Source organism: Poromitra crassiceps, assembly GCF_964638095.1.
Source record: "Poromitra crassiceps genome assembly, chromosome: 3".
Classification (NCBI taxonomy): domain Eukaryota; kingdom Metazoa; phylum Chordata; class Actinopteri; order Beryciformes; family Melamphaidae; genus Poromitra; species Poromitra crassiceps.
Genome location: NC_139625.1, coordinates 52,263,976 through 52,291,234, shown reverse-complemented (window position 1 = coordinate 52,291,234; position 27,259 = coordinate 52,263,976). Strand labels below are relative to the sequence as shown.

Genomic DNA, 27,259 nt, shown 5'->3' with positions numbered 1-27,259 from the left:
GAGGGCCGGTTCTGGCCCCTGGGCCATATAATGCCCAATTGCCCAGGTGATCAACTGCTGTTGCATTGCACCATTCTCAGGTTCACAGTCCTAACAGGTCCATCTCCTCTCCTCCTCCGCTGATCTGGTCCAGCTGTACAGAGTGCCGGCGAAGAGACCTCCCGCCCCTCTCTCTGCAGCGGGAGGTTGGAGGAGTGACCAGGGAGGTGACAGAGGAGGTGAGGGCCAGCCGGGGCAGCAGGGCTGATCTTACAGATGCTCTGGATGAAGAGGGAGATGGGATGGAGCTTGGGGGGTGAGGCTGAAACACCAAGCTGCTGCCTTTGGAAAGTAAAACCTGGGTTGGGACCTGCAGGTGAGAGTCTGATTGGTTGACCAGGGGAGGCAGGTGAACGGGGGGCGGGACCACCATCAGGGAGGGGAGGGTGTTCCTGCGAGGAGAGAGGCAAAGGGGAAGCTTCTCTATGGAGCTTTTCTGGGTCCTGTCTGAGGTGGGGCATCTGGGTGTGTTGCGCCTGTCGGGGGCCAGTCTGCTCTGGGCTGCCTGAGATGAGCTCACCTCCGTGAGGCAGAGAAGTGACTGAGAGACTCTCAGAAGGCGATTCTCGCGATATTCACTGTAACTCTCTCCTCCATACCCGTTATCCCTCCTATGAACCACACCCCCCATCCAAGATTGAGGAAAATGTGTCTCATCCTCTTCCTCTTCATCCCCCTTCCCTCCACTCTCTCTCCTTAAATCCTGTGCGTGTCCCTCCCTCCGCATGCTGCTGTCCCTCACACCCTCTTCGTAAGCCCTGTTCAGGCAGGCCAGGTTGTTAATGGCCAGCCACGGTTCTGATCTCTGTCTGGTAGGAAGGGTACATGTACCAGCCTGGGTCACTGGACTCAAGCCACCGGGTGGATATCTGCTGCTGCTGCTCTCCATTTTGCCTGGTGGGAGTGAATAATACAGAGCTGAATGGTACAGTAAATTGAAGTTTTTTGTTGTCATTTACATTCTACTATAAGCCAATTCCACTGCTACAAAGAATTGTGGCTTAGAAATAAACAATTCTGCATGTATTTATACTTTGTTGCAACAAACTTTTATTTGGACATTGAACTTTCATTACATTGTACCATGGTTGTATTGAATCTTGAACCGCATATGATTTATCAAATCATATTGTGAGATCAGTATATGATCCCATCATCCCTATCATATTATATTATATTCAAGAACCGATCTTGGACTTTAGGAGATTGAAACATAATGGCCGCCATCCCATCAGCATCAACGGTGAGAGGGTGGAGGCAGTTCAGAGCTTCAAATACATTGGGGTCCACATCAGCCGTGGACTGTCATGGTCCATCAACACAACAGCGATGGCGAATAAAGGTCTTCAGAGGCTTCACTTCCTGAGGTGCCTGAAGAAAGCACAACTTCCACAACAGCTGCTGGTCAACTTCTACAGGTGTGCCATAGAGTCCATCATTACATCCCTGTACAGCCCTCCAGCGCATCATCAAAATGGCTCGGAGGATCTCTCTTCGTAAGAGTATATATATAGGATGTAACCCCGGTGGCCTCTCTAAACTCCCACACAGGCCTGGCTTCCATCATGGCCACCTAATCATCCCTCAATATCCAAATGGCAAATTCAGTCCTCAACTCTCCACCCGTCCACCGTGATAGCTGATGTGTGGTGAGCGTTCTGGCACAAACTGGCTACCATGCATCACCCAGGTGTGAGTTTAATTACCCCCCCCCCCCCCCCATGTGAAGCGCTTTGAGTACTTACAAAAGCGCTATATAAAATGAAATCAATTATTATCCTCAGCTACATTACACACATTTAACCACTTAGACATCGATCTATTACCAACAGTTTTACTGGCACTGGCTATTATATCTCAATCACTATTAGTCATCCTACCTCTCTCCAAGTGCAATAATGGAATTATTTATCAACCACTTTGACTGTTGTTTCTCTATTTATTCCCCCTCTTAACTCACCTATGCAACCCCCCTTCAAGTGCAATAATCTGTTCTGTGCAATATCTCTCCGATATATGCTGCACTACTGGCTCCACTTGCTTCTAGTACGGTAACATTTCACTCTTTTATTCTGTGCATAATACAGCAGCATATGTATCTATCGACATTGTCAATATGTCACCAAGACACATTCATGCACATCTGTTGTCCACACCTAATAAGTGATTCAGATCCTGAAATGATGCATCGTACACAGCAGGAAGTTGCCTAATCCATGACTTAGCTCGGATGGAGGTGGTTGTGTGGGAATGGACTAATGATTAGCCCATTCCTATGCAACCATCTCCATCCGAGCTAAGTTACATAGGATAGCACAGGATAGTTACACCAGGTCCTGTGCTAAGTTACATAGGATAGCACAGGATAGTTTCACCAGGTCCTGTGTTAAGTTACATAGGATAGCACAGGATAGTTACACCAGGTCCTGTGCTAAGTTACATAGGATAGCACAGGATAGTTTCACCAGGTCCTGTGCTAAGTTACATAGGATAGCACAGGATAGTTACACCAGGTCCTGTGCTAAGTTACATAGGATAGCACAGGATAGTTTCACCAGGTCCTGTGCTAAGTTACATAGGATAGCACAGGATAGTTACACCAGGTCCTGTGCTAAGTTACATAGGATAGCACAGGATAGTTTCACCAGGTCCTGTGTTAAGTTACATAGGATAGCACAGGATAGTTACACCAGGTCCTGTGCTAAGTTACATAGGATAGCACAGGATAGTTACACCAGGTCCTGTGCTAAGTTACATAGGATAGCACAGGATAGTTACACCAGGTCCTGTGCTAAGTTACATAGGATAGCACAGGATAGTTACACCAGGTCCTGTGCTAAGTTACATAGGATAGCACAGGATAGTTTCACCAGGTCCTGTGCTAAGTTACATAGGATAGCACAGGATAGTTACACCAGGTCCTGTGCTAAGTTACATAGGATAGCACAGGTCAGGATAGTTACACCAGGTCCTGTGCTAAGGATAGCACGGGATAGTTTCACCAGGTCCTGTGCTAAGTTACATAGGATAGCACAGGATAGTTACACCAGGTCCTGTGCTAAGTTACATAGGATAGCACAGGTCAGGATAGTTACACCAGGTCCTGTGCTAAGGATAGCACGGGATAGTTTCACCAGGTCCTGTGCTAAGTTACATAGGATAGCACAGGATAGTTACACCAGGTCCTGTGCTAAGTTACATAGGCGCTCTCACTAGTTTTAATAGCACAGGATAGTTAGAGCAGGTCCTGTGCTAAGTTGTCGTTGTCGTAAATGTTACTTCGTTCAGCAGGGTGACTGAGCCTCACCTTGCTCCGGAATGACAGCCCAGTTACTGTAATGATATCAACCAGCAGGCATTTGTCATCATCTGTCTAGACTTGTCTAGTTTACACACTGCACTGAGGCACATTGTCTGCATACAAATATTTCCACAGAACTACTGTTGTTAAGCTCTCAAGGGGAAAGTACTGTATACTAAAACATGACAACATCATGACATCATGACAACAACAAAGTATGACAATACATACAACTAATTAGAAGGTTGCACATGATTTCATTAGTTTTCTCATTTCTAAAAACTGCTGTTTTGAGGGTTGAAGGTGGCTCAGCTGAAATAGAATCTCCAACAACTTATCACAGATTCACACTTAAAGTATACCCTTTTCACACCAAGGGTCCAACCCTTATTCCTAGGTTGATTATGGGTAGGAAATGGTTAACCCGAGTTGCCCGACTTGGCATCTCTCCTGGGTTGTGACCCAGGTCCTATCTGAATTGTCATGACCAGGGATTATTGACAAAAGAAGGGTTGAACATGGGTCAAGTAACCCTGGTCCGATCCTGGTCGTTGTTGGTCTGGTATTATTGTGATACTAAAGGTTAAACCGTTCCTCAATCTGCTCTTCATTCAGAGACAGAAAAACACAGGTGTTACAACACAAAACCCCCTATCTCCTCCTCACCGGTTCCTCTAAAGTCAAAGACGTTCTCCCCCTCAGGTGAGCTGGGCGAGCCTGTCTTCAGGACGATGTCAGACGGGGACATGCAGGACACCGGCGAGGTGTCGGGGGAGGGAAGAACGTTCAGGTAACGCCTGGTCACTGGGCCTCCGTTCACACCCATCTCTGTGGCGATGATGATGATGTCACAACCCTTAGCACGGCAGGCATCCATCAACACCTGAAGTGGAAAGGTGCTGGTTAGTTATTATTGATTGGAATTGGTAGGGTTTGACCTATATGGGTTTTTGAAGGCTCATACTGATATTCTTTGACTGAGTGAAGCTGCTGATAGCCAGTATTTTGTGCCGATATCAGTATCTTATAAAATGGACCATTTTCCTTTCATGAATAAATAAAAACATGCAAATAAAATAAATTGTAATTGCAGGTTTTATTGCTTTTATGTAGCTGTGGTCAAAGCTCCATCATATCAGCCATGGCAAAGGGCAAATTCTGCCCAATTTACCAGTAAACAATATAACTATTTAATCTACTTTTTTCCTAGAGGAACATAAGGCCTGTACTAAGCTCTCTAGTTGTTCTGTTCTATCTACTAGAACAGATAATAATCTGTAATCTACTGTATGTGCATGATCATTATATAAAGTATAGAAAAAATATTTAAACGTTTTAATCCAGTCCCTTCAACCCAATCTTTCCTGGCTCGCTGTTTCACACTGCTCCTAAGTGACCTTTAGTGTAGGCTGGTGCTGAGCGTTGATGGCGTAGACCAGGGCAGAGGCTCCAGAGTAGTCCTCCATGCTGGGCTCGGCTCCAACAGACAGCAGGGCAGACGCCACCTGGGCCCCGGCCCGCTCCATGCAGGTGTACATCAGAGGGGTCCGGCCTGCACGGTCCTGCGCATTGGGATCTGCCTGGTAGGATGGATTAGTTGAGAAAGTTACAACTGATAGTTAAATTAAGAAGATGGTTGTTGGTTCTCAACAAGTTTGCATCTAGTGTGGCCTTAGCCTGGTGTGCCAGGGAAAGAGTGCCATGGTGTGACGAGCCTCCCACTCTCCTGGCCCTGTCTTGCAGGAGCCTGGTGGTTGGGGTCGTTACTAGGCTGATTGAGTGCACCTGGGACCAGGGTACTCCTGGGACCAGGGTACTCCCTTCTGCTTTAAAAGCCTGAAGACCATTCACTCACCGTTTCTCAAAATCAAGGAAGGATCCTCATTTGGCTGGATTTCAAGGATGTTACTGTACGTCATGGAAGTCCACTAGAGTGCTGTTCCAAACTTCCAATGTCCCAATCCTACAAAGGACTGCGTCCTCAGAAGCAAGACATTTTGAGGATGCCCATGTGTACACTCGGCACATGTAAATTACCTACAATTCTATGCGCACGAATGAAATGATTGCTGCCAGCCGGGTCTTTTTCCATTATTCTTATTTTTTTATCATTTATTTGGATAGGGACAGATAAACATACATATAACATTTACCAAGAAACGTCTGATGTCATGTATCATAGCATTTGTAGCCTAAGCTAATTTGCAATGCCCATCCCATGATGTTATTAAAAGCACCTGTGACCCTGATGCAATCCACACTTGCTAGCCTGTTACAATGTTTGCTCTTCCAACGTGAGGAAGGACTCTTGCCTACAGAGGTAGGAAGTGACTAGGAAGGACAAGTCCTGCCGAGGAAGGACCCTTGACATTGAGAAACGATGACTGTCTCTCTCCCTCCTCACTTGTTTGTTCTGTACTTTTTGTTTAAGGCAGTTTGTGTTATCTACCCTTAGTTAAATCAGTGATGCCACTTTTACACTGCATGGCGTAGGACTCCATCATTTCTTTCCTTGAGCCAGGCTGTAGCATTGTGCATTCAGAGATTGTTGGTTAAGGAAATCGATGTCAAAGAAAGATACTGCATTAACTTAAATAGAATTATATTTAATAAGCTTTTGATCACAATTCATCTCACAAGCTAATGGAATTTGAGCCTGGTGTAGTTGCAGTTGTGTTTTCATTCTGGCTCTCTTGTATGATCACACTGAGCTTTTTGTGAGACATTTTTTATAGTTCATAATTTACTGCCCATTGTTTCACATAATCATAATCTTGCCTTTTATTGTATTGTGTTCAGTACCAAACATTTTCAGAACCACTTTGGTAGATGAATGGAGGACACAAGCAGGGCGGCTGGATACATCAAGGACATATTTACTATGCATTAAAATATACATCCCTTGATGCAGATACAGATTTATTATGCATAGAAATTGTTCTGAAGATTCCTTTTAGTTTTTCCACTTCCTCTCCTCACCTAGTTCACTTCCTTTACCTCACTTCTTTCCCTAGCTTTACTCCTCACTAATTAGTTATTTTGTTCACCTGTTGGTTCCCTCACTGATTGTCCCCATTCATTTCACCTGAGTTCCCTCCCTCCTATTTAAGTCTGCACTCCTCAGTTTCCTTCATTCCTTCCACACCAATGCATGGGGCGGCATGATGCACAGACAGCACTGGTAAGTTAGTTATGTTTACTGTTAGTTTTATATCCTTATTCTTTACACTGTTGATATCCTTATTATTTTCACTGTTGATCCTATATCCTTATTCTTGGTTTGTATATTGTAGTTTAGATGGACAACTTTAAACCCTGAGTTTACATGGGCTAACTTTGATTTATCTTTTCCTAATCCTGTTTTTGTGTCTTCCAGCATTTAAAGTGCAGCTCCTGTGTTTTTTCCTCCTGTGTTTTCCTCCTGTTTTTCCCCTGATTTCCCAAATATTGTGCTGGACAAATAAATATTTTCAACTGGACCCAAACCTGTTTCTGGACACTATCCTTTCTGCATCCTGACCGATGCCCCATGGTGACAGTCAAACTGAAACTTAGAAATTAGAACCTTCCTCCATTACAGAAATACTAAGTCTAGAAGTTGTTTAGTTAGAACTTTAGTCTGTAATAACTTGCATGCAGTAGATTGCATTTGGGATTTGAGCACATGCATTCGGTCTTGAAATGGGACATAATCAATGCTAACTAACCTTGTTTTGCAGCAGATATGTGAGCAGTTTGACCATGGGCGCACTGGGCTCCCCTCTCAGGGTCTTACAGGCAGCCAGCAGAGGTGTCTCTCCTTTGGGGTTACGCCCGTTTACCTGGGCCCCTCCTTCAAGGAGCAGACGGACCAGACGCAGTTTACCCGAGGCTGCTGCACTGATCAGGGGGCTGCAGTCAGTCAGCGGGTCCCCCATGGCCTGGAGAGAGAGGTCAAGGGAAAGTCACTCTTCACATACAAATATACACATGCATGCATGCATACATACATAGTCTTACGGAAATATTCCAACATCAGTGCATTTTCATATTTTGGGATATGAAATGCATACGAGTGTATAAGTCAATCACCATTACTGGCAACCCCAGATATCCATACATCATAATCCATACCTGCTATACGATATTTTGAGAATCTTACTTCTCACTGTTGTGTTTGTCTATGGCGATGTGGGCCCTGATTATATCTTTGTGTTTATGGTCATAATTCAATCAATTCAATCAATAGGGAACTTCACCTTTGCAATAAAAGTGAGGAAAAAAGAGCAAACATGTGATTATGGATGCCCAGTTTTCTCAATTGTGAAAAATTCTACCAAGTAAATACGTTACACCAAATTATTGATTTGAATTTGTTTATTAATGAACTTTAACTTTGTACATTATTCTCCGTTGTCTTCATTTCTGTGACGCATGTAACTGTTTTGAAAGGTGCAATACAAATAAGTATGATATATTCTCAAAGAAGGAAGCAAGCTGAACACAAACGTACAAGTATCTGCTGTATTCATTCAATTCAGATTCATTTAAAGGTTGTTGTTGCCTTAGACAAACATGGACTAACATGGAACTCCAAAGCCACGTGCATCCACACTATACAACAAAACTCACCTTGAGTCCCTTTGCAATAGTGCTTTATTACTTATTGTACTGCTGTGCTCCACACAAGAAGGAAGCGGTCACCTCACATGTATTCAGATCCAATGCAAAGGAAAAACAACAAATTCCATTATTTCTTCATTTCCTTCAGGTTTATCTTGACTTTTGAATGAAACATCAAAATCCCAGAAAAGCAAATCCCAGAGCAAAAAGTGATGAGATTCTATATTTCATTTCTCACTGTTTCTCTGCCTCTGTAACTTCCATCCCCCTCAGTCTGCTCCATACCTTCTGGGTGGAGGCGAGGTGTGGGCAGCAGTGAGCGTTCAAAGTTGTGAATGTTTTTGAGCTGCTAAAATGTCACCTGTTGTAGACACTGTGCTACAAAGACCCAAGGGCCCTTTGATAGGAGTCAGCTTTGAACGGGTTGTGACCACCGTCTGTGTTCAAACACTGATGGAGAGAGAGACACACACACATTCAGATGCACACACACAGCAGCTTGGGAGAGAGAGAGGGAGATTGCTCAAAGATTACTGAGTTTTGGCCCCCGGCCTCTCTCTTAAATCAGGAAAACACTTCAGCAACACTCAGCCAGACATGCAAATTAACAAATGGCAATTAGTTGGAGCTAACAAAATTATCAGCAACAAGGACATCTAATCTTTTTATGCATCTTTAAAAAAAAATAGTGCTAAATTTAAGTTGTGAATAGACATGAAACAAATCAATTTGGATTATGGAATTATAGCTTCAGTTTTTATTATCAGTAGGCTATACCTGAAATGGTAATGAGTGGCAATATAAAGACATCACAAAATCTTATAAGAATGAGAAGTGTCCATGTACGTGCATGTGAGTGAGCAGAATTTTGGCCGGCCACAGCTATACCGTTTTATGTGTGATCAGGCTGAAATCTTCAGGAAGTGTAAAGAGCACCCGACCCGTGCAGGTGACCTGATGGAGCCGGATTTTTTAAATGAGGTAATTGCCCTAATTAGGCTACCTAATGATGTGATGTCATCAGTGATGATGTGGTCCTTCCTGGCTGAGGCGATAAGTTCAGTGATGATGTCATCAGTGATGATGTAATCAGTGATGGCATCAGTGATGTAATCCATGATGATGTCATCAGATGTCATAGAGTATGCATGTGTATAGAGTATGCATGTAATGCGCAGTGGGCAAGCTACAGGGCGGGCAAGGCTGCCTAGGAATCGCCTTGGCCCATTGCTCCTTGGGCCTGCAAACCGTCACTCCCTCATCTGTGCTGCACCATTTTGTGTTGTTCGTGTGCGTACTAGTTTGTGTTGTTTAGTCATTAATTTAGGCAATACATTTTTTGTCAAACTTTGATACTTACTTTCGCGTGTGACTCTCCTTTTGTTCCAGCTAGTAGCAGGAAATCCTCAGAGAAACACATTGATAGCTACTAGACCTTGATCCAGGGGCGGACTGGGATTCTAATTCAGGCCGGGCATTAGATACCAAGCAGGCCAGGCCGATACGGGCCGACGCGCGTGCCGGGTCCGAAGGGCGCAAATTTGGGCCGTTTGAAGCCCAATTTGGGCCGTTTGAAGCCAGATTTGGGCCGTTTGAAGCCCAATTTGGGCCGAGTCCAATTTTACAATGAGATGCACCCACTTTAACCCTGAATAAAGTAATACAACCACTAGTAAACCAGTAGGCGGCGCCTGGCCTGCTGTTCAGTGAGTGGCCTGACTGGGGGCACCAAAAAAAAAGGCCCGACGTGCCCGATTATGCAGTCCGCGCCTGCCTTGATCTACTGTATTTTAGATTCAAATGGCAAATTACTATGAGCAGCTTGATCAATAATATCATTTTTACCTGTTAGCGTTACATGTCTGTTAGTCTGTAGGCCTAATCAGTGTCCAGTTGCCACCCATGTAAATTCTTGGTGGGGGTTTCCCTGATAATGTTCCATGATACAACTGTTTGATTTGCCACATGTAAATTAATCACAACATTACAAGTGCGCGCGCGTGTGTGCGTGTTTGAGAGCGCGAGAGAGATGAAAGGGGAGGAGTAGAGGTGGTTGCGTAAGCTGTACGTGATTGTTTATTTATGTCTCTTGGCCAATAAAATCTGTCGTGAGTTCAACCGTGATGACGTAATGCGATCTCCTCCAGATAGCGCGCGGGGCGGCAGAGCAGCCAGGACCTGCCGTGTGTCTCTGTTTGTGATGTGTTTGTATGTGGAGTGTGTGTGTTTCGCCATAAGCTAGCCAGCTGGAAGTGACTGCGGCATGTCGGTGCTGAAGGAACAACAGTGTTACGGCCTGTCCAGCCACAAACCGGGCGCTAACATCTCTGTTTTTCACGTCAAACTCACTGACAGCGCGGCAAGAGCCATTCGCACCTTTCAAAACGGCAAGGTAAGCTAACGTTATTTCAAACCTTTCTTCTTCGTGTAACTTCACTCGAACACACAGCCACGGTGAAAGTCGCTAATTTTGGGTCGTGAACTGAACAGGACTTCGACACACACAAAAATGCCATGCCGTGATAAGGAAGAGACGGGGACGGCGATTTCTGCTTTGCATTTGAGCTAAAGTGAGCCTGTATCTTCCCCTGTTGTCTGATACCAGCCTCTATGGATTGGAAATACATGTTGCATAACTAATGCAATGCGGAAACGTATCCCTGTGTGATGATGCTCGTAACAAGCTGTTGGCTCGGGTCGTTACAAGCTGTTGGCAAAATGAATACAAAGCAAGGCTAGAGTCGAGGAGAAAGGGAAGAGAGAGAAAGGGGGTGGGGTGAGGGAGACCAATGAGGGATTTCTGGGAAGGGTAACTGACGAAAAGATGCATCTGAATACTAACTGGAATGAATTCGTGTGTTTGTGTTTGGATTATTTGACAAATCAGACATAAAGCTGCAGACAGTATATCTAGGGCTGTAATAGTCATACAACTGTGGGAAATGAGAGAGATAGAGAGAGAGGGGAAATTAGGAGACCACAGAAAGAATAGACAGATGCACAGATTGACAGAAACACAATCAACATTTGACCCAATTTCGGCCCATGGCATGATACAAATTTCAGACACTGCGGGAAGTGGAGAAGTGAGCTCAGTCCACTTCCCCTAGTCAGCATCAATTCCTAGTAATTCAGACAGAAAAGTCCTCAATGGGGAACTGTAGAGGCATCCGTTTCTGTTGAAGGGTGAAACCACATCCAGCGTTATTCCGCTCAGATCTCTGCCTTTCGTTTAACGCTTGTCATGATGAGAGAGAGCGAGATGGAATCGAGGGAAAACACCTGATAACTGAGCTGAATCCCCCCCGAAACACACACACACACACACACACACACACACACACACACACACACACACACACACACACACACACACACACACACACACACACACACACACACACACACACACACACACACACACACACACACACACACACACACACTACTGTTGCTGTGCACGTCCAGTTCCTATTCTTAGTCTGAAGTGTGGCTATTCATAACTCACTTGGCTTGATCACGCAGACACGCACCAAAAAACACCTCCACATGTAGCTGGGCCTTCTCTCTCAGCACCCATCAACAGGTGGACTCTCACATCCTGTCCATGAAAAGGTCAATACCATTTTATTCATCACCTACTCCCCATTCATGTTCAGCGGTTAGCGCTTTGGACTGTTATTGCCACAGCGCCCCACAGGCTAGTTCAGTTTCCCTCACCGCTGTGTAGGATTAGGAGGTTGTGTTAAAAGCCTTAGTCTCATATGACAAGCCAGTGAATTTTTGCTGATGAACAGCAGGTCATAGTGACCGCAGCAAAGCTTTCAGTGCCCCCTGTTAGATCAAATTGAATTGATTTAAAGTGCACTTTACACAGAGGTGTCACAATACGCTTTACACAGAGATGGAGAAAAATAATACCCTCTGGAACGAAAGCCAAATGGCTAAAATAACAACCACGAGGATGCTATAAAAGAGCGAAACAAAAAGCACTCAAGACAAGCTGAGGAGAAAACAGAACTCGACAGGCGCAGCGGCATGCAGACACAACAGGCAGTGAGGCCAGAGAGTAGGAACGGCGTCGTTCAACTGGAAGGCCCGGGTTCAAGCCCCCCATAACAAGTGAGCAGCCGCTCTGCTGAAGTGTCCTTGAGCAAGACTCCCCAGCAGCCGCCGCTCTGTAGCTCTTATTGGGATCGATAAGATTCAAGATTTTTTATTGTCACTCCGTAGTACAAGTATCACGTGTGAAATTCTTGTGCTGTGGACTCCGTTTACAACATAGTACAAAATAACAGGGCATATGGGTGCAGGAAAACAACAAGAGACACAACAATTAATAAGGCAGTAGAGTGATAAGACAAGTCAAAGACAGTGGCATATTCACTGCACATAGGTGCACATGGCATGTGCATACTTTAGACATACTTAAGTGTATCACAGTCGGCCTTTTGATGTGTCTGCCTGCCTGCCCTGCCTGTCTGTCTGCCTGCCTGCTCTGTCTGCCCTGTCTGCCTGTCTGTCTGTCTGTCTGTCTGCCTGCCTGCCTGCCTGCCCTGTCTGCCTGTCTGTCTGCCTGCCTGTCTGCCTGCCTGCCTGCCTGTCTGTCTGTCTGTCTGTCTGCCTGTCTGTCTGCCTGTCTGCCTGTCTGTCTGCCTGCCTGTCTGCCTGTCTGTCTGCCTGTCTGTCTGCCTGCCTGTCTGCCTGTCTGTCTGCCTGTCTGCCTGTCTGCCTGTCTGTCTGTCTGTCTGTCTGCCTGCCTGCCTGTCTGCCTGCCTGTCTGTCTGCCTGTCTGCCTGCCTGTCTGCCTGTCTGCCTGTCTGTCTGCGTGTCTGCCTGCCTGTCTGCCTGTCTGTCTGCCTGTCTGTCTGTCTGTCTGTCTGTCTGTCTGTCTGTCTGCCTGTCTGCCTGCCTGTCTGCCTGTCTGCCTGCCTGTCTGTCTGCCTGTCTGCCTGTCTGCCTGCCTGTCTGTCTGTCTGCCTGTCTGTCTGCCTGTCTGCCTGCCTGTCTGTCTGTCTGTCTGTCTGCCTGCCTGTCTGCCTGTCTGTCTGCCTGTCTGCCTGCCTGTCTGCCTGCCTGTCTGCCTGCCTGTCTGTCTGCCTGCCTGTCTGTCTGCCTGCCTGTGTGTCTGCCTGTCTGCCTGTCTGTCTGCCTGTCTGCCTGCCTGTCTGCCTGCCTGTCTGCCTGCCTGTCTGTCTGCCTGCCTGTCTGTCTGCCTGCCTGTGTGTGACTCATTCCACACAAGTCAAGTGATCTTTCTTTCTCTGTGTATTCCAGGGTCGGTTTTCCCAGCCCACTATCTGTTTCACTGGAAATGAAGGGGTAAGAACAACTGGTCTACTCTCCAAATCATTACTTTGTTAATTTCACCTCATAAATGTGTTATAGATGCTGAATCTCTCTCTCTCTCTCTCTCTCTCTCTCTCTCTCTCTCTCATTATGTCACAGAGAATTGCCATCCCTTGCTCAGAGGATGGAGGTGAATTGAGGACATTCTCCTTCGCCTTGACTAACGTTGCCTGCGACAATCCGCATGGAAGCTTTGACTGCGTCCAACACCACGGCACTGGGTAACACACAGCAATGGCAATAAATCATGTTATAAAATACAGGAATAGCCTACAGTTAATAATCCAGCATGAGTAAAGTTTGCTAGATTAAAGCGGCGGTGGGTACATGTGAGGAAAAACAGTAAGACAATGTCTCCCTCTCACCTCCCTCCGCTCGCCACTCAGCTAGTGGCAATGGGCAACAGAAAGACCAAGGCCCATCCCATCTCTTATTTTTACCCCTACCCCTCATTCTCTACCCCTCATTTTCTGAGTGTCCCTCACTTTGCCCCTTGCCCTTCAAAACGCAGCCACAAGGGGAGGGGTTGAAAATAATCACCTAGGAAATGGGACACCACTCATTAAGTCATCATTTTTTGCCAAACTGTGAAAATAAAGCTATTTCTGGTTCAAACAGATTGAATAAAGAGAATGTTAAAATAGTCACAAAATAGCCAACCAAAACGTACAAAAAATATGTGAATATCTTCCTTTAATGTCGATACAAAGGATCACTGAGTCGAAATGTTGAAACACGAATTTCAAAACGATGTAATTTGCAAAGATCGCTGTTTCTCCTCTTCCAGGACCAGGGCACACACACACACGCATGCTGTCCCGCACTGCATTGCCTGCAAATAGGCAACTTGCCTGGGTGAGCGCAGGGACACATCCAGAGCATCCACAGTCCTTTCTATCCACATTAAACTCAGATATAAACATTTTTTGTAACTTTTGTTAAATGTTTGGTTGATTAATAGCGACATCCTTCTCAGCCCTTGGTTTGGAGTGTGCCCCTGGAAAATCTCTGTTTGGAGGGCCAGATAGCCCTCTGCCTTCACCTACACCCTACCCCTCCATGTGAACGCACTAAATGGAGGGTTAAGGGCTAAGTGGTAGGGTGACAGGTCAGAGCAAAGCCCTGCTGCTCCAGAACCTTAATTAGTCAGATGCCTGAGCCACCAAATGTACTTTGAAATCAAACTGCAGATGGTGCTGTCACTGTCACCAAGATTCTGACATTTTATCTTATTCATTCATGTTCACACAACACGGGAATTCCATTTGCCGAATTCAAACAAAATGCCAACTTATCAAGCCTACCTGCAGGGCCACAGTGTTATGTGTGAATATGTAGTGTATTATCAAGCCTACCTGCAGGGCCACAGTGTTATGTGTGAATATGTAGTGTATTATCATTTTATTGCACTATATGAATGAGTTTTCACATTTTAGAATATCTCATCTCACAGCGCCACCCTGCTGGCACCTTTTCCATATAAATCTCTCTAAATGTCTGAGAACACCCAGGGTTCCTGTGAAGGTCTGGAAAGCATGGAAATGTGTGACAAATGTATGATAACAGCTTTTGTAGCGCTAGCCATATTTTGGGACACACGCTGTGATATTTGTTGTTGTGTTGTGTTGTACTCACCGTCCTCCCTCCTCTCAGTGCTGCTGAGGAGTTGTCTTGTGTGGGGGTGATTCAGAAGAAGATGACAGTCAAGGCTACAGATGACTCGTACCATCAGGCCCAACTGAGCATGGCCAAGGCCGAGGAGGAGAGTCGCAGCCGAGGGGCCATTGTCATCAAGCACGGCGGGCGCTTCCGCGGTAGGAAATATAGAAAATACTCACATATGGGTGATATAACTGGGTTATAACATGGTTTTACAGCCAAGTAATCTACCGTAATTGTGCTGATAATATCCATAAAACACAGTTAGCTGTATTTTATTGGTTAATTAAAAAAATATATATATATATATATTCTTATGTATGTATAGTATACCTCAATGAGAACACCTTTCACACATTGGTAATGGCATTGATAACCACTATGTAAAACTCATAATACCCTGCAGGGGATTCTTTACTTTGCATTTCGTTATAGTCCAGTGGTACTCAACCCTACTCAGGAGCCAGACTGACAAAAACAAAAGCTTTGCAAGAGCCACAGTCCAAAAAAGTCCCTTTCCTCCCATTAATTTATTTGATTTTTATTTATTTATCTATTTATTTATTTATGTATTTTAAGTAGTACTTAAAAGAGCCACAACTACCCATAAAGGAGCCGCATGTGGCTCTGATTGATTGATTGATTTTTATTTAGTACAAGAATATTACATAAAGTATGTAACAAAAAGTAGTACAATGATAAAAACACAGAGAGTTGTTCAACTGATTTCCACTGTGGTCCCAAGAAGGATAGAGCCTTGGGTTGAGTATCACTGCTATAGTCAATTGATTGAATGGCAAAACACACTACAGCAGTGAGCAACAGTATTTAACTTTCTGAATCTATAGTTGAATAAAAACACATACTAAGGACACTGAAAGTTTACATATCCACAAACATACATACAGAATACACACTGAGGGGCAGCCATGTTGTCTGCACACACACAAGTTAAATGATAAACTGGGAATTGGTAGTTTAAATTGTTGGTGGTGTGTGTTGTCATTTTAGTTTACAACAATCTGGCACCAAATACACAAAACCAGTGATTCAGCTTTGTTGGGTCACCGCTGTCTTTCTACTTCCAACCACAAAACCACATCCTGCTAAAAAGACATTTACCTCCGTCATCTTCTCTTTGTCAACGTGCAGCACGCACGTAGACACAAACAGTCAGTTCAGATGAGACACACACACACACACACACACACACACACACACACACACACACATAGACACAAACACTAGTTTTGATGATTTGTCAGTTCAGATGAAGTGCTTCCACAACAGGCTTTTTGCAAGAGTCAGGTTATTTCCTGAATTAGATAGCAGGAATTACATAGCAGATTGTGCTCACTAAGGGTTATGTCAGTCATTTGAACCCGGATGCGGTGTAAGTCAAGAGGAGACAAGAAGTTACTTTGACCCGCAAGCTAGGGAGAAATATGTTAACGCAACAAGTCCTCTCTTCCTCTGGTGTCTGATCTTAGCATGCTTTATTTTATTTCATTTATCAACAGATCCGGCAAAGAAATGCTTTTTTATGCCTCCGCCGGCAATAGCCAGGCCGGAGGCATTATGGATTCGGGTTGCCGGTCCATCTGTACGTCCGTCCGTCCGATGTTCGTTAATGTGATATCTGAGGAACGCCTTGACAGAATTTAATCAAATTTGCCTCAAACGTCCACTTGGACTCAAGGATGAACTGATTAGATTTTGGTGGTTAAAGGTCAAAGTTCAAGGTCGCTGTGACCCCACGTACCCCATTTTCAAGCTCTTTAACGCGATATCTCGGGAATGCCTTGACGGAATTTCTTCCAATTTGGCTCAAACGTCGACTTCGACTCCAAGATTAACCGATTAGAATTTGGTGGTCAAAGGACAAAGGTTAAGGTCACTGTGACCTCACGAACGCCATTTTCAAGATCGTTAACTCATCGTTATCTCAGGAACGCCTTGACAGAATTTCATCGAATTTGGCTCAAACGTCCACTTGGCCTCAAGGACGAACTGATTAGATTTTGGTGGTCACAGTTCAAGGTCACTGACATCACGACCGCTTGTTTCATGCGTGATATCTCAGGAACACCTTGACGTAATTTCATCGAATTTGCCTCAAACGTCCACTTGGACTGAAGGATGAACTGATTACATTTTGGTGGTCAAAGGTCAAGGTCACTGTGACCTCACGAACGCCATTTTCAAGCTCGTTAACACGATATCTCAGTAACACCTTGACGAAATTTCTTCACATTTGGCTCAAACGTCAAAGTCTGGACAGACATGGATGTTGACTGCTCACTAGGCGTATATCGTTGTCGTTCTAGTATCATAGGTCTTCTAGTTTTCTTTTTCTTTTAATGTATGACCCATTGACCCTGGTCGTCTGCACTGGGCAGTTGGGGGTTAAGTGCTTTGCCCAAAGGCACTTCAGCAGCAGTTGTCTCATATGTCATTCAATTTCCTCATGCAGATTTTCCTGGCCAATTTGGCCATTTTAATCATTGCCACAGTGTTGAACAGTCTATTAGGAGAAAGGTTTACACTATTTGAAGTGGTTGTCTTTGGTGGTACAAACCTCAGTCAAACCTCTGCTACGTATCTTTATTATATAGGATTGCATTTGAAGATATTGTTGCTTTTATTGGGTAGTGCACTTCTGATCTGAGATTTGCTGGTCCCTTTGCAGGCAAGAAGATAAAGAAGGTGGTGCGAGCCCCAGCCCCTGCATTGGCCAAGCTGGCCAAGCCCCAACAGTCCTCCCAGTCCCTCCAACAGTCCTCCCAGTCCTTCCGCGGAAGCCGTAAGAAGTCCATGTCCAAGCCAAACAAGGCTGCGTCAAACAAGAAGAGCGCATGTGTCGTGGAGACGAGACCGCTCAGGGAGAGACTAACCCACCTGCTGGCTCTGCGGCCGTACAGGAGGCCTGAGCTGATCGTCAGGCTGCACCAGGATGGGCTGACGGCAGGAGAAAAAGCCTCGCTGGACACCCTGCTGCTTGAGGTGATTTCCTTCTCTCCTTCATTTTCAGTAAACCCTCCAAGGCTGCAAAATGTAACCACCCCTCTGGCAAACACAGCTCTCCTTGGCAACATTTCTTTCCCCAAGAGGTGAGCGAGTAGAAAGATTTGAGAGCAAAAGTAAAGGAAGTTTCTGTGAAAGTAATCAAGTTGCAAATGCAGTAATTCAGTTACCATAAAACTTCATAAAACCTGGGTGTTTATTTACAAAACTAGGCATCTCGCACGCTCGATTCCTAGGCTCGCTCGCTCGCATACGCAGCTCGGCCGCAGCATCACTGATGACCTCATCAGTGATGTCACAATTATGCCTCCTTGTGTGTGTGTATGTGTGTGTGTGACGTAGACAGACCCCGTGTCTATATGGGACCTGCATTTAATTATTTTTGCACAAAATTCTTGCTCAGCAAAGATTGGAAATAGTATGAAATTGTTTTTTTCAATATTTTCCCCCCAATTTTTTTATCCATTTTTATTCCCAGTTAGTGCTCATTTTAATGTATTTATCCTGGTTGCTGCTCCACCCTCTGCCGATCTGGGGCGAGCCGAAACTTACTCTATGCTTCCTCCGAGACATGGGCAGTAGCCAGCCGCTTCTTTTCACCTGACAGGGGAAGCTTCACCGGTAGGACATAGCACGTGGGAGGATCACGCTATTCCAACGAGTTCCCCTCCCTCCGAACAGGGAAAATTGTTTCAGTGGGGAATCTGTCAAGCCAGCCGGCACTAGCAGCAAAATCTTCCACGTCCCTGCTGTCACTCACCGAGGTGTAGATTTCTTTAGCCTTCATCCTGATCATTTTGCTGGAGACTGAGGTGACGTGCCCGCATGCTATGGATCGCGGGTCGCAATATCACTCAGCAAATGTGACGTCGCAAATGCAAGTAAAAAAAATAAACCCTGGCGTCCAATTGAGACCCCCGTTTATTTACAAAATATGTAGTCAGACCCCGCATCTATGGGACCCACGACAATTTGGGTTTTACGGTACACAGTTCTTTTGTTATGAGTTTTTTCAGTTCTGTCATTAAATATTACGTGTTACAGTTTTACCTTTTAGCTGAGCTGACCCTGTTGCCAGAGCATTTAGCTAACCCTGTTGTCCAGAGCATTTAGCTGACCCTGTTGTCCAGAGCATTTAGCTGACCCTGTTGTCCAGAGCATTTAGCTGACCCTGTTGTCCAGAGCATTTAGCGGACCCTGTTGTCCAGAGCATTTAGCGGACCCTGTTGTCCAGAGCATTTAGCTGACCCTGTTGTCCAGAGCATTTAGCTGACCATGTTGTCCAGAGCATTTAGCTGACCATGTTGTCCAGAGCATTTAGCTGACCATGTTGTCCAGAGCATTTAGCTGACCCTGTTGTCCAGAGCATTTAGCTGACCCTGTTGTCCAGAGCATTTAGCTGACCATGTTGTCCAGAGCATTTAGCTGACCATGTTGTCCAGAGCATTTAGCTGACCATGTTGTCCAGAGCATTTAGCTGACCATGTTGTCCAGAGCATTTAGCTGACCATGTTGTCCAGAGCATTTAGCTGACCATGTTGTCCAGAGCATTTAGCTGACCATGTTGTCCAGAGCATTTAGCTGACCATGTTGTCCAGAGCATTTAGCTGACCCTGTTGTCCAGAGCATTTAGCTGACCATGTTGTCCAGAGCATTTAGCTGACCCTGTTGTCCAGAGCATTTAGCTGACCCTGTTGTCCAGAGCATTTAGCTGACCATGTTGTCCAGAGCATTTAGCTGACCATGTTGTCCAGAGCATTTAGCTGACCATGTTGTCCAGAGCATTTAGCTGACCATGTTGTCCAGAGCATTTAGCTGACCATGTTGTCCAGAGCATTTAGCTGACCGTGTTGTCCAGAGCATTTTGCTGACCCTGTTGTCCAGAGCATTTAGCTGACCCTGTTGTCCAGAGCATTTTGCTGACCCTGTTGTCCAGAGCATTTCAATGAGTGCCGGTTTGTTAGACACATTGGCTGTTGCAGCCGGGGATCAAACCCCCATGATCCTATAAAGCAGCAATTCCCAACGTGTGGGCCTTGGCCCTCTGGTGGTCTGCGGAGGTATTGCAAGTCTTTCTTTTTAAAAATTGTAATACAAAAATGATGCAACATGTTTCAGATGCTGTGTTAGTGACGGTGGAAACTAAAAATCACACCCAGGTGTTGAGGGGTGCAGCAACTTGAACCCTATACTTCTCCCCCTCTCCCATCTCTGGGAGGGTGGCTGTGGCTCAGGAGCTAGAGCGGGTCGTCCACTAATCGGAAGGTTGGTGGTTCGATCCCCGGCTCCTCCCCCCCCCGGCATGTCGAAGTGTCCTTGGGCAAGACACTGAACCCCGAATTGCTGCCGATGGCTGTGCCAGCACCCTGCGTCGCTGCATGACAGCTTGCCGCCAATGTACAGTAGGTACATTGTAAAGCGCTTTGGATAAAAGCGCTATATAAATGCAGACCATTTACCATTTTCTCTCTGGCACGGTGTGTGTGCATTTCACTGAGCTGGGCACTTTCTGTCTCCACTGTGCTTCCGTGTAGAGGCGGGGGGCAGGGGCCTAGACCAAATCACGTTTCGGTGCACTGCTCAAACTCTCTGTGACCTGCCCAAATCTCAGCTACAAACAGATGGACACACAGTGCGTTGTTTGGCCTCCATATTCTTTATGGGGTCAAAGGTGGGCTGCAAAAAGTTTTGAGATTTTCAAGTTGGCCCAGAGTTGGAAAAGGTTGGGAGGTAGCTAATAACTACTGCTTCACTGACATTGGCACTGTAAATGAATGGTGTATCAGAATTCATGACTGATTGTTTATTCTTTGTGTTTGTCTGTAGGTGGGCCAGCTCAATGGCAGAGACAGCACATACGTTCTAAAGGACTGTCTGTATAAGGAGCTGCAGAAGAGCTGGCCAGGATACACTACAGGGGACCAGCAGCTTCTCAAGCGGATCCTTGTCAGGTAACAGAAACCAGATGGAACCTGCCACTGTGTTTTATATGAGGAAAAGGTCTACCATTCACCCTAGAAGGAAGGAATGAATATAAAAATGCATGCTTTCCTCTGTAATTGTTTTGGTTCAATGTCCGTCCCTGTTTTCTGCCTGTTCATGCAAGTTGCACTTCTTGTTTTAAAACGTAATTATGATAATAGTGCAATTTCTAAACATGACATAATTGAGCTTTTTTTAAGGGAAATATAGCTTTATTAAAGCTGCAGTATTGCAGTAGTAGTAATATTATTTCATTATAATTTTGGTTGTAGGTCTGACAAAAAACAACCAATCAGGGTTAGCTAGAATGTAACTAGCCAATCACAGCAATCAAAAACAAGGATCAGGTGCTACTCTCTGCTATGTTGCTATGGTTAACATTCCATTGATTGTTGTTTCAAACTTAATTAAACTGGGTTGTTAAGTTGACAATTTCTCTCACAGTGGTGGTAGTGTAGTCTTCTTATCATGATGATGGCCCAAAACTGCTGAATAACTGTAGATGAAGAATGATTTGGTGGTACTGTGAATGTTAGCTAGCTGCTGAATGGCCAGAAAGAACTCAGCAAAGCACAATAGATTTGGGACCAGGTGCCAAGTGAGGTTAATGTATCACCCCTTCACTGTGCAGGAGACTGTTTCAGCCACAGCACAGCAGACTGTTTGTCCCTGAGGCCCAGGTCAGCCCACTGCGAGAAACCCCCAACTCCTCCCCAGCACACGCCCAAAAACATTACACCACAGAGGAATACACTGACCCACTGGCCAGTAAGAAGCCAAGGATATCCCACTGCTCCAGTGACAAGTCAGGATCCAAGCCATCTAAACCACAGGCCCCCAAAAACGCTCCTGCAGCAATGGAGGACGACCGCCGCAGGAACTGGCTTGACCCCCGGAAGCTTTTTGACACCTTGTCAGCGGTCTGCACGCAGGAGGCAAAGGTGGCCAACAGGCTAGAGCAAGCTCCCATCTGCATGCAGGAGGCAGAGGTGGCCAGCAGACTAGAGCAAGCTCCCTCTGCTCCAGCAGCCCTCCCTCAACCCAACCCTGATCGCCCTCCTTCCCCTCTGACAGTCCCCCATCTGGACAGACACACCACCAAGAGGAAGAAGAGGAAACACAAACACACAGACCAGGTGAGAACAGTAGTAATAGAACAAAGTGCTATTAAAATGTTATCTCACTGAGTGTGTTTACATGCACACCAATAAACTGATAACTGTGAGTAATCAGTTTATGGCAATAATCTGATTTCTGCGTTTACATGCACTTTAATAATCCGACAATAGGAAAAACCCGGGTTTACATGATTCAGTCAATTAGTCGGATTTCTCTCCAGAAGGCGGCGGTAATTCAACTTTTTACATGCAACTTGTACATGCGCAGATGTATAAACCCACAATAAACCTGATACGCTGTATACATGCACTCAAAAGACAGGTTATTGGCCAAAAACCTAGGTATGTTTATCGGTTTATTCATAACCCGATAACGGCCATAAACGGATAAAGCTTATCGTTTATGCTGTTTACATGACCATTTGAATAATCAGGTAACTCTAGAAATCCGCTAATAAACTGTTTATTGTCTGCATGTAAACGCACTCACTGATAATTGGGATGTTATTGTTTTTTAAGGAGGATAGCAGTAGAGACAGGGAAGGACGGACAAAGCATCACGGTTCTGAGGATCCAAAGAAGAATGTTTCCCTGGACTGCACAGGTGAGTGTTGTTGTTACTGCTGCCACTGAATTATCACCTCAATGTCAATGATTCAATATTTTGTATTGATTAGCTTTCTTTCCTTCTCTCTCTCTTAGAGGCCAGTGAAATGTTCTATGACTCTAATGTGCTTCAATCAGCCAATGACATGACAGATTACTTAATGTAAGTATGCCTTTTATTGGTAGTGGTACACCGATTTACAGTATTGGACAAATTCCAAACTGATACACTTAACTCATTGAGTGCCAGCCACTTTTGGAGAACGGACGCTCCCAGTGCCAGAGTTTCAGAGCGTTTTTCAGTGATTTCTCGAGGCCCACAGAATATTGTGTGATATTACTATGTAAACACCGAACACGCAAAAAGAACAAGGAGACTCTATTGTATCATCAGCAAAAAAAAGTTTATTGATACCATTTTCCGTTCTTTAGTTATCAGCCGGAGAAGATAGGTCAAAAACAGCAAAAACATGCATTTCTATCTAGAAGCTGAGATATTCAGCCTTTTGTGAAATGCAGCATTTCAAGCACATTCACTGACTCTAGCTAATATTTTCTGATGTAGTGACCTGGTGTAGTTCTGTGGAGCCTGCGTGCCCCACCCCCCTCTCCCCCACTCAGCTGCAAACTCCTCCCCACACGCACCCAGTCTATTTTCGGAGCCTCCGTTTTTGCGGGCGGTGCGGCTCACAGCGGCTCACAGCGCGACAAGGAAATGCCAAACGGGACTGCAGGTAAAGGTTTGCCCCTTCAGCGTCGGGTGCTGCCTTTCTGGTGGGTAATCGTGTGGAGAAACTATATGCAGACAGACAGACAGAGGCAGAGGAGCTCAGTTGTGTGCGCGGATTGATTGCTGTTGGCAGGCACCGTCAAGCAGCAGCCAGAGCAATCTACATGGCTCTGGGCTGCAGCATGAGCGGTTTCTCTTTGATCACGGCTTTTTCAGGCTGTATTCCTGACATTTCCGTAATCTGGAGAGCACTGTCGCCACCTAAGGGTTCTGTAAAATAGGTTAGACACATTCAATAGCTCCCATATTGTAAGACGCGATGTAAGAGGCTTAGATCGACATCCCCCCGTCAAAAAACGCAATTGACGACTTTAGTCGTCAATGGCACTCTACGCCACTAAATGAATTGAAAACTAAAGTTGTCATTGGCACTCAATGAGTTAACATAGGTATAGAGACACTGCAAAACGCGTCATCATTCAGAAGCCACGCCCAAGACAGGGGAAAATACAAGGAAGCACTGCCTGACGACTGCAGCTGGCAAAACAAACCGCGGCTAACCGGGGCGAACTGAGGAACTCTCATCAGATATAAATAGTTTTGCGGGGTTTTACAGGGATTCGGACAGTTTCCTTTTTAGATAATGTCAAAAGATTATTTCAGTACACTTCCTCCAACGGAGAGGGAAAGGTACATCGAGAAAATGAACTCAGTTGGCCTGGAGCAGTGTCCCTTTTCATTGCCCAAACAACGCTGGATAAACAATCCCACACAGTGGCCTGAAGTGAAATACTATGACATGAGCGTTTAGGCATGTTTAAATGAATGAAACTAACGCTGGTGTAACATCAGACAGATGGCATCAGACGCGCTGGCGTTCTCCTACAGTATGTCACGTAGTTGCACACAAAGATCGTATATACGGAAGATGAACACTCCAACTTACTTCCTTGACAGCTAAATCCACATTTTCTTCTCGCCAATTCTCAATGGCTTCCTTGTTTTGCTTGGGAGTACAAAAAAACTTTAATTGGCGATTTTTTACATTTGTTGTGTGCGCAGCCCACCACACAACAGCTTTTAGCTATGTTTAATTCAAGGAAAATGACGCTGGTGAATGGGAGTGAACGGACCTATTTCCCCCGTGATGGGCATGGCCTATTTCATGCACTGTCTCTATTGTTGAATGCCACAGATCCCAGAATCTTCTATTTGATGATATTGGAATCCCCCCCCTCCCCACTACACAAAGTGAATGGAGGATGCCTTTGAATCAGGATCAAACTTAAGTGTTTCCAGTTGTCAGTTCTAAGATGACCGTTTTAAGTATTTTCCATAGATTGGCACAAGGCATCTGCAAGTGCTTAAAATCAAGCATTGATTCTGGTGCGTGGTCAGCAAAACGTGGAATTAGTGCACATCTAATTATTGGTCAGGCCCCCCATTTCTAATGAGAGAAAATGCTGTTCTTGATCTAATTTCCAAGGTTCATGCTTGTAATGTTTACCCAATATCAAACCTTTACAGGAGGTCCCTAACAGTGCACATGTGGGTACTACCTCACTGAGCTACCTCACTAGTGTCCCTTTACTTTCTCTGCACAGGAAGTACACAGTCATCCGCAGTCAGGACCAGAGACAGAGCTACAAACAGGACTTTAACCAGGAGTACAGCGAGTACCTAGATTTACATGCTCGCATCGACACCGTGACGCACCAGTTCATGGAGCTGGACACACAGCTCAAACAGCTACAGTGCGGATCTAATGAATATGAGGTAACACTCAGAGAACTGCAACACTTAGATTTAACAGCAAACATTAAATATATTTAACTGCAGTGTTTCAGAGATGCGATGCCTATTGTAACTCTGTGTTTCTCCCTCGCAGACAATTCGTAATCAGATTCTACAGGAGTATCAGCAAATTAAAATGGTAACAAAACTCCTTATATATTTTGCCCCTTTTCAGCCCAACATTGCTGCATGTGACAAAAATGATTCCTCTTTTTATATTGTCTTAATCATGTATTCTTTGGTCCCTTTAGTCCAACCCCAACTACAACCAGGACAAGATTCGCTGTGAAAAACTACACAACAAACTGGCCCACATCAAGAAGCTCATATCAGAGTACGACCAACAGCAGCTCAGTATGGACTGTCCCTGTCCCAACTGAAGCAGCTGACTCACAGACTCCAGCACCAAGTTGGCAGAGTACAATAAACCCTTTCAGTGGTTCACACTGCTGAGCTGAACCACATTGAGACTGATTTGATGGGCATGGTTAAACATAGACTCATAATACCTGCTGGAAATGTCAGTGAGGTTATGAGTCATTTAGGAAGCACAGCAGGGGTATGTGGTGAAAGGGGGCCCTACAATATGAGAACCTTTCTGAAAATGGTTTGACCAATGGTCCACCACTACATATACAACATGCTACTGTTGCCAAGGATACAGAGAGAAAAGACTGGCACTTACAACTAGAACAGACATATATGGAGGGGAGGTGCTAAGCAACAACAAAAAAAGCAACATCTTGCAAGCGAGGCACACACTCGCCCCCAGCTCATGCATTCCCAATCATGCCACACATTTTAGTGTGGTAAACATCTGTTTGGGTGTTTGCTTGTGTGTCATGTTAGTTATGTCAATGTTTACATATTAAGTTGTCTTCTCTGTCAGTACACTTTAAAGTGGTAAGAAATAGGTATTTTGTAATTCTGATCAGTATAAAGAGAAGCTGGAAGCATGAGATAATTGCAGCCTCTATACTCTGATAGCCACCAGGTATGGCAGGTTAGGGACCCTTAAGCTTAATTTATGCTTCGTCGCGTGCCACTTTTGAAACTGTCTCTGGACAAATATGACATCAGAAGAGACAGAAACAAGTGTCGAGAGACTGTTTCAAAAGTGTCGCACGACAAAGTTAAATCAAGCCTTATTCCCCAGTTTCATTCTCAGAGCACAGATGGCAGCAGATATTCAGATGTGGTTGCTGAAATCAAATGACATCAGTCCTTGTACATTTTTTGAGTTTGGTCAATTGAGAGTTTGTAAAAGTGTTTTTTAATGGTTTCAAATTGTTCAACCCTGATGTAAATGGTTGTCCCTCCTGTAAGCATTGCCACTGCCTGTTGAACTGGATTCATAGTATTAATTCTGTTATCCATTCATATGGTTTTACTGGAAAACAAGACTGTTACATCGAAGCATTATGTGAACTAAAAGTTGTATTCAGGGAATTCTGTCTGTTCATTACTCTTGATGAGACGGTGAAGAAAAGAAATCAAGAGTTTGTTGCATGCTGTGTATTTTATGCCATGCATGATCTGACATTTTGTCTGAGTTTTAAATAAATTAATTTATAGTACAACATTTGTGGTTTTCTAATTTTATAATGCTGTATTTGTGTTCCTTTTCCATCTACTAGATTGAGCATGACAGGCAACAGTTGGATTACAGTAATGAATTTACAGTAATAGTATTTTTTTTTTTTAAATAATCAAAAAGGAATACTAGGGCCAGAGTCATTGATATAATAGATCTCTTCAATGGCTCTGCTAGTGGCCAATTCTAATTGACCTTTGCGATTTGGCTTCTCAGTCTGGGCACCTTTCACCCCGCTTTTTGTCATGGGGGCGTAAACCACGGAACCAGAATGAACACCGGAAGGAAGTGCGCCAAAAAACGTATTTGTTGCCGTTAGCTTGACGTCTCTTTCCTCGATTGATTGTCTGATGCAAAGCTTCTGTATTGGCTTAAAATATGTGAGATTGTGAATCCGCAATGTTTCTACAAGAACTTCTTCAAAAACGTCGTTCGGTACGTCCATCTTTGGTTTTGTTGTT

General features: G+C 44.8%; 2 protein-coding genes across 2 annotated transcripts; one reads left to right on the top strand and one right to left on the bottom strand.

Moving 5' to 3' along the window:
- Positions 1–82: 82 nt before the first annotated feature.
- Positions 83–7,257, bottom strand: LOC310773143 (ankyrin repeat domain-containing protein 34C; the record flags this gene model as incomplete). Its single annotated transcript, XM_083633056.1, has 4 exons — positions 83–933; positions 4,007–4,223; positions 4,738–4,920; positions 7,048–7,257. The coding sequence occupies 4 exons, from the start codon at positions 7,255–7,257 to the stop codon at positions 83–85; spliced, it is 1,461 nt and encodes a 486-aa protein (XP_083489182.1).
- Positions 7,258–10,162: 2,905 nt separating this feature from the next.
- Positions 10,163–26,772, top strand: LOC310773905 (RNA polymerase II elongation factor ELL-like). The gene is made up of 12 exons (XM_083633903.1): positions 10,163–10,334; positions 13,220–13,264; positions 13,391–13,512; positions 14,945–15,105; positions 17,640–17,953; positions 20,801–20,925; positions 21,588–22,092; positions 22,594–22,678; positions 22,777–22,843; positions 25,015–25,186; positions 25,299–25,343; positions 25,456–26,772. Exons 1-12 carry the CDS (start codon positions 10,206–10,208, stop codon positions 25,582–25,584), a joined length of 1,899 nt encoding a protein of 632 aa, XP_083490029.1. The 5' UTR covers positions 10,163–10,205; the 3' UTR covers positions 25,585–26,772.
- The last annotated feature ends 487 nt before the right edge of the window (positions 26,773–27,259 follow it).

Bases quoted from the DNA above. Each gene is read 5' to 3' on its own strand.
- LOC310773905 (XM_083633903.1), top strand. From the start codon at position 10,206: ATGTCGGTGCTGAAGGAACAACAGTGTTACGGCCTGTCCAGCCACAAA. The intron at 20,926-21,587 runs GTAACAGAAACC...TTCACTGTGCAG, and splicing joins CTCAAGCGGATCCTTGTCAG to GAGACTGTTTCAGCCACAGC. The intron at 22,679-22,776 runs GTGAGTGTTGTT...TCTCTCTCTTAG, and splicing joins TGTTTCCCTGGACTGCACAG to AGGCCAGTGAAATGTTCTAT.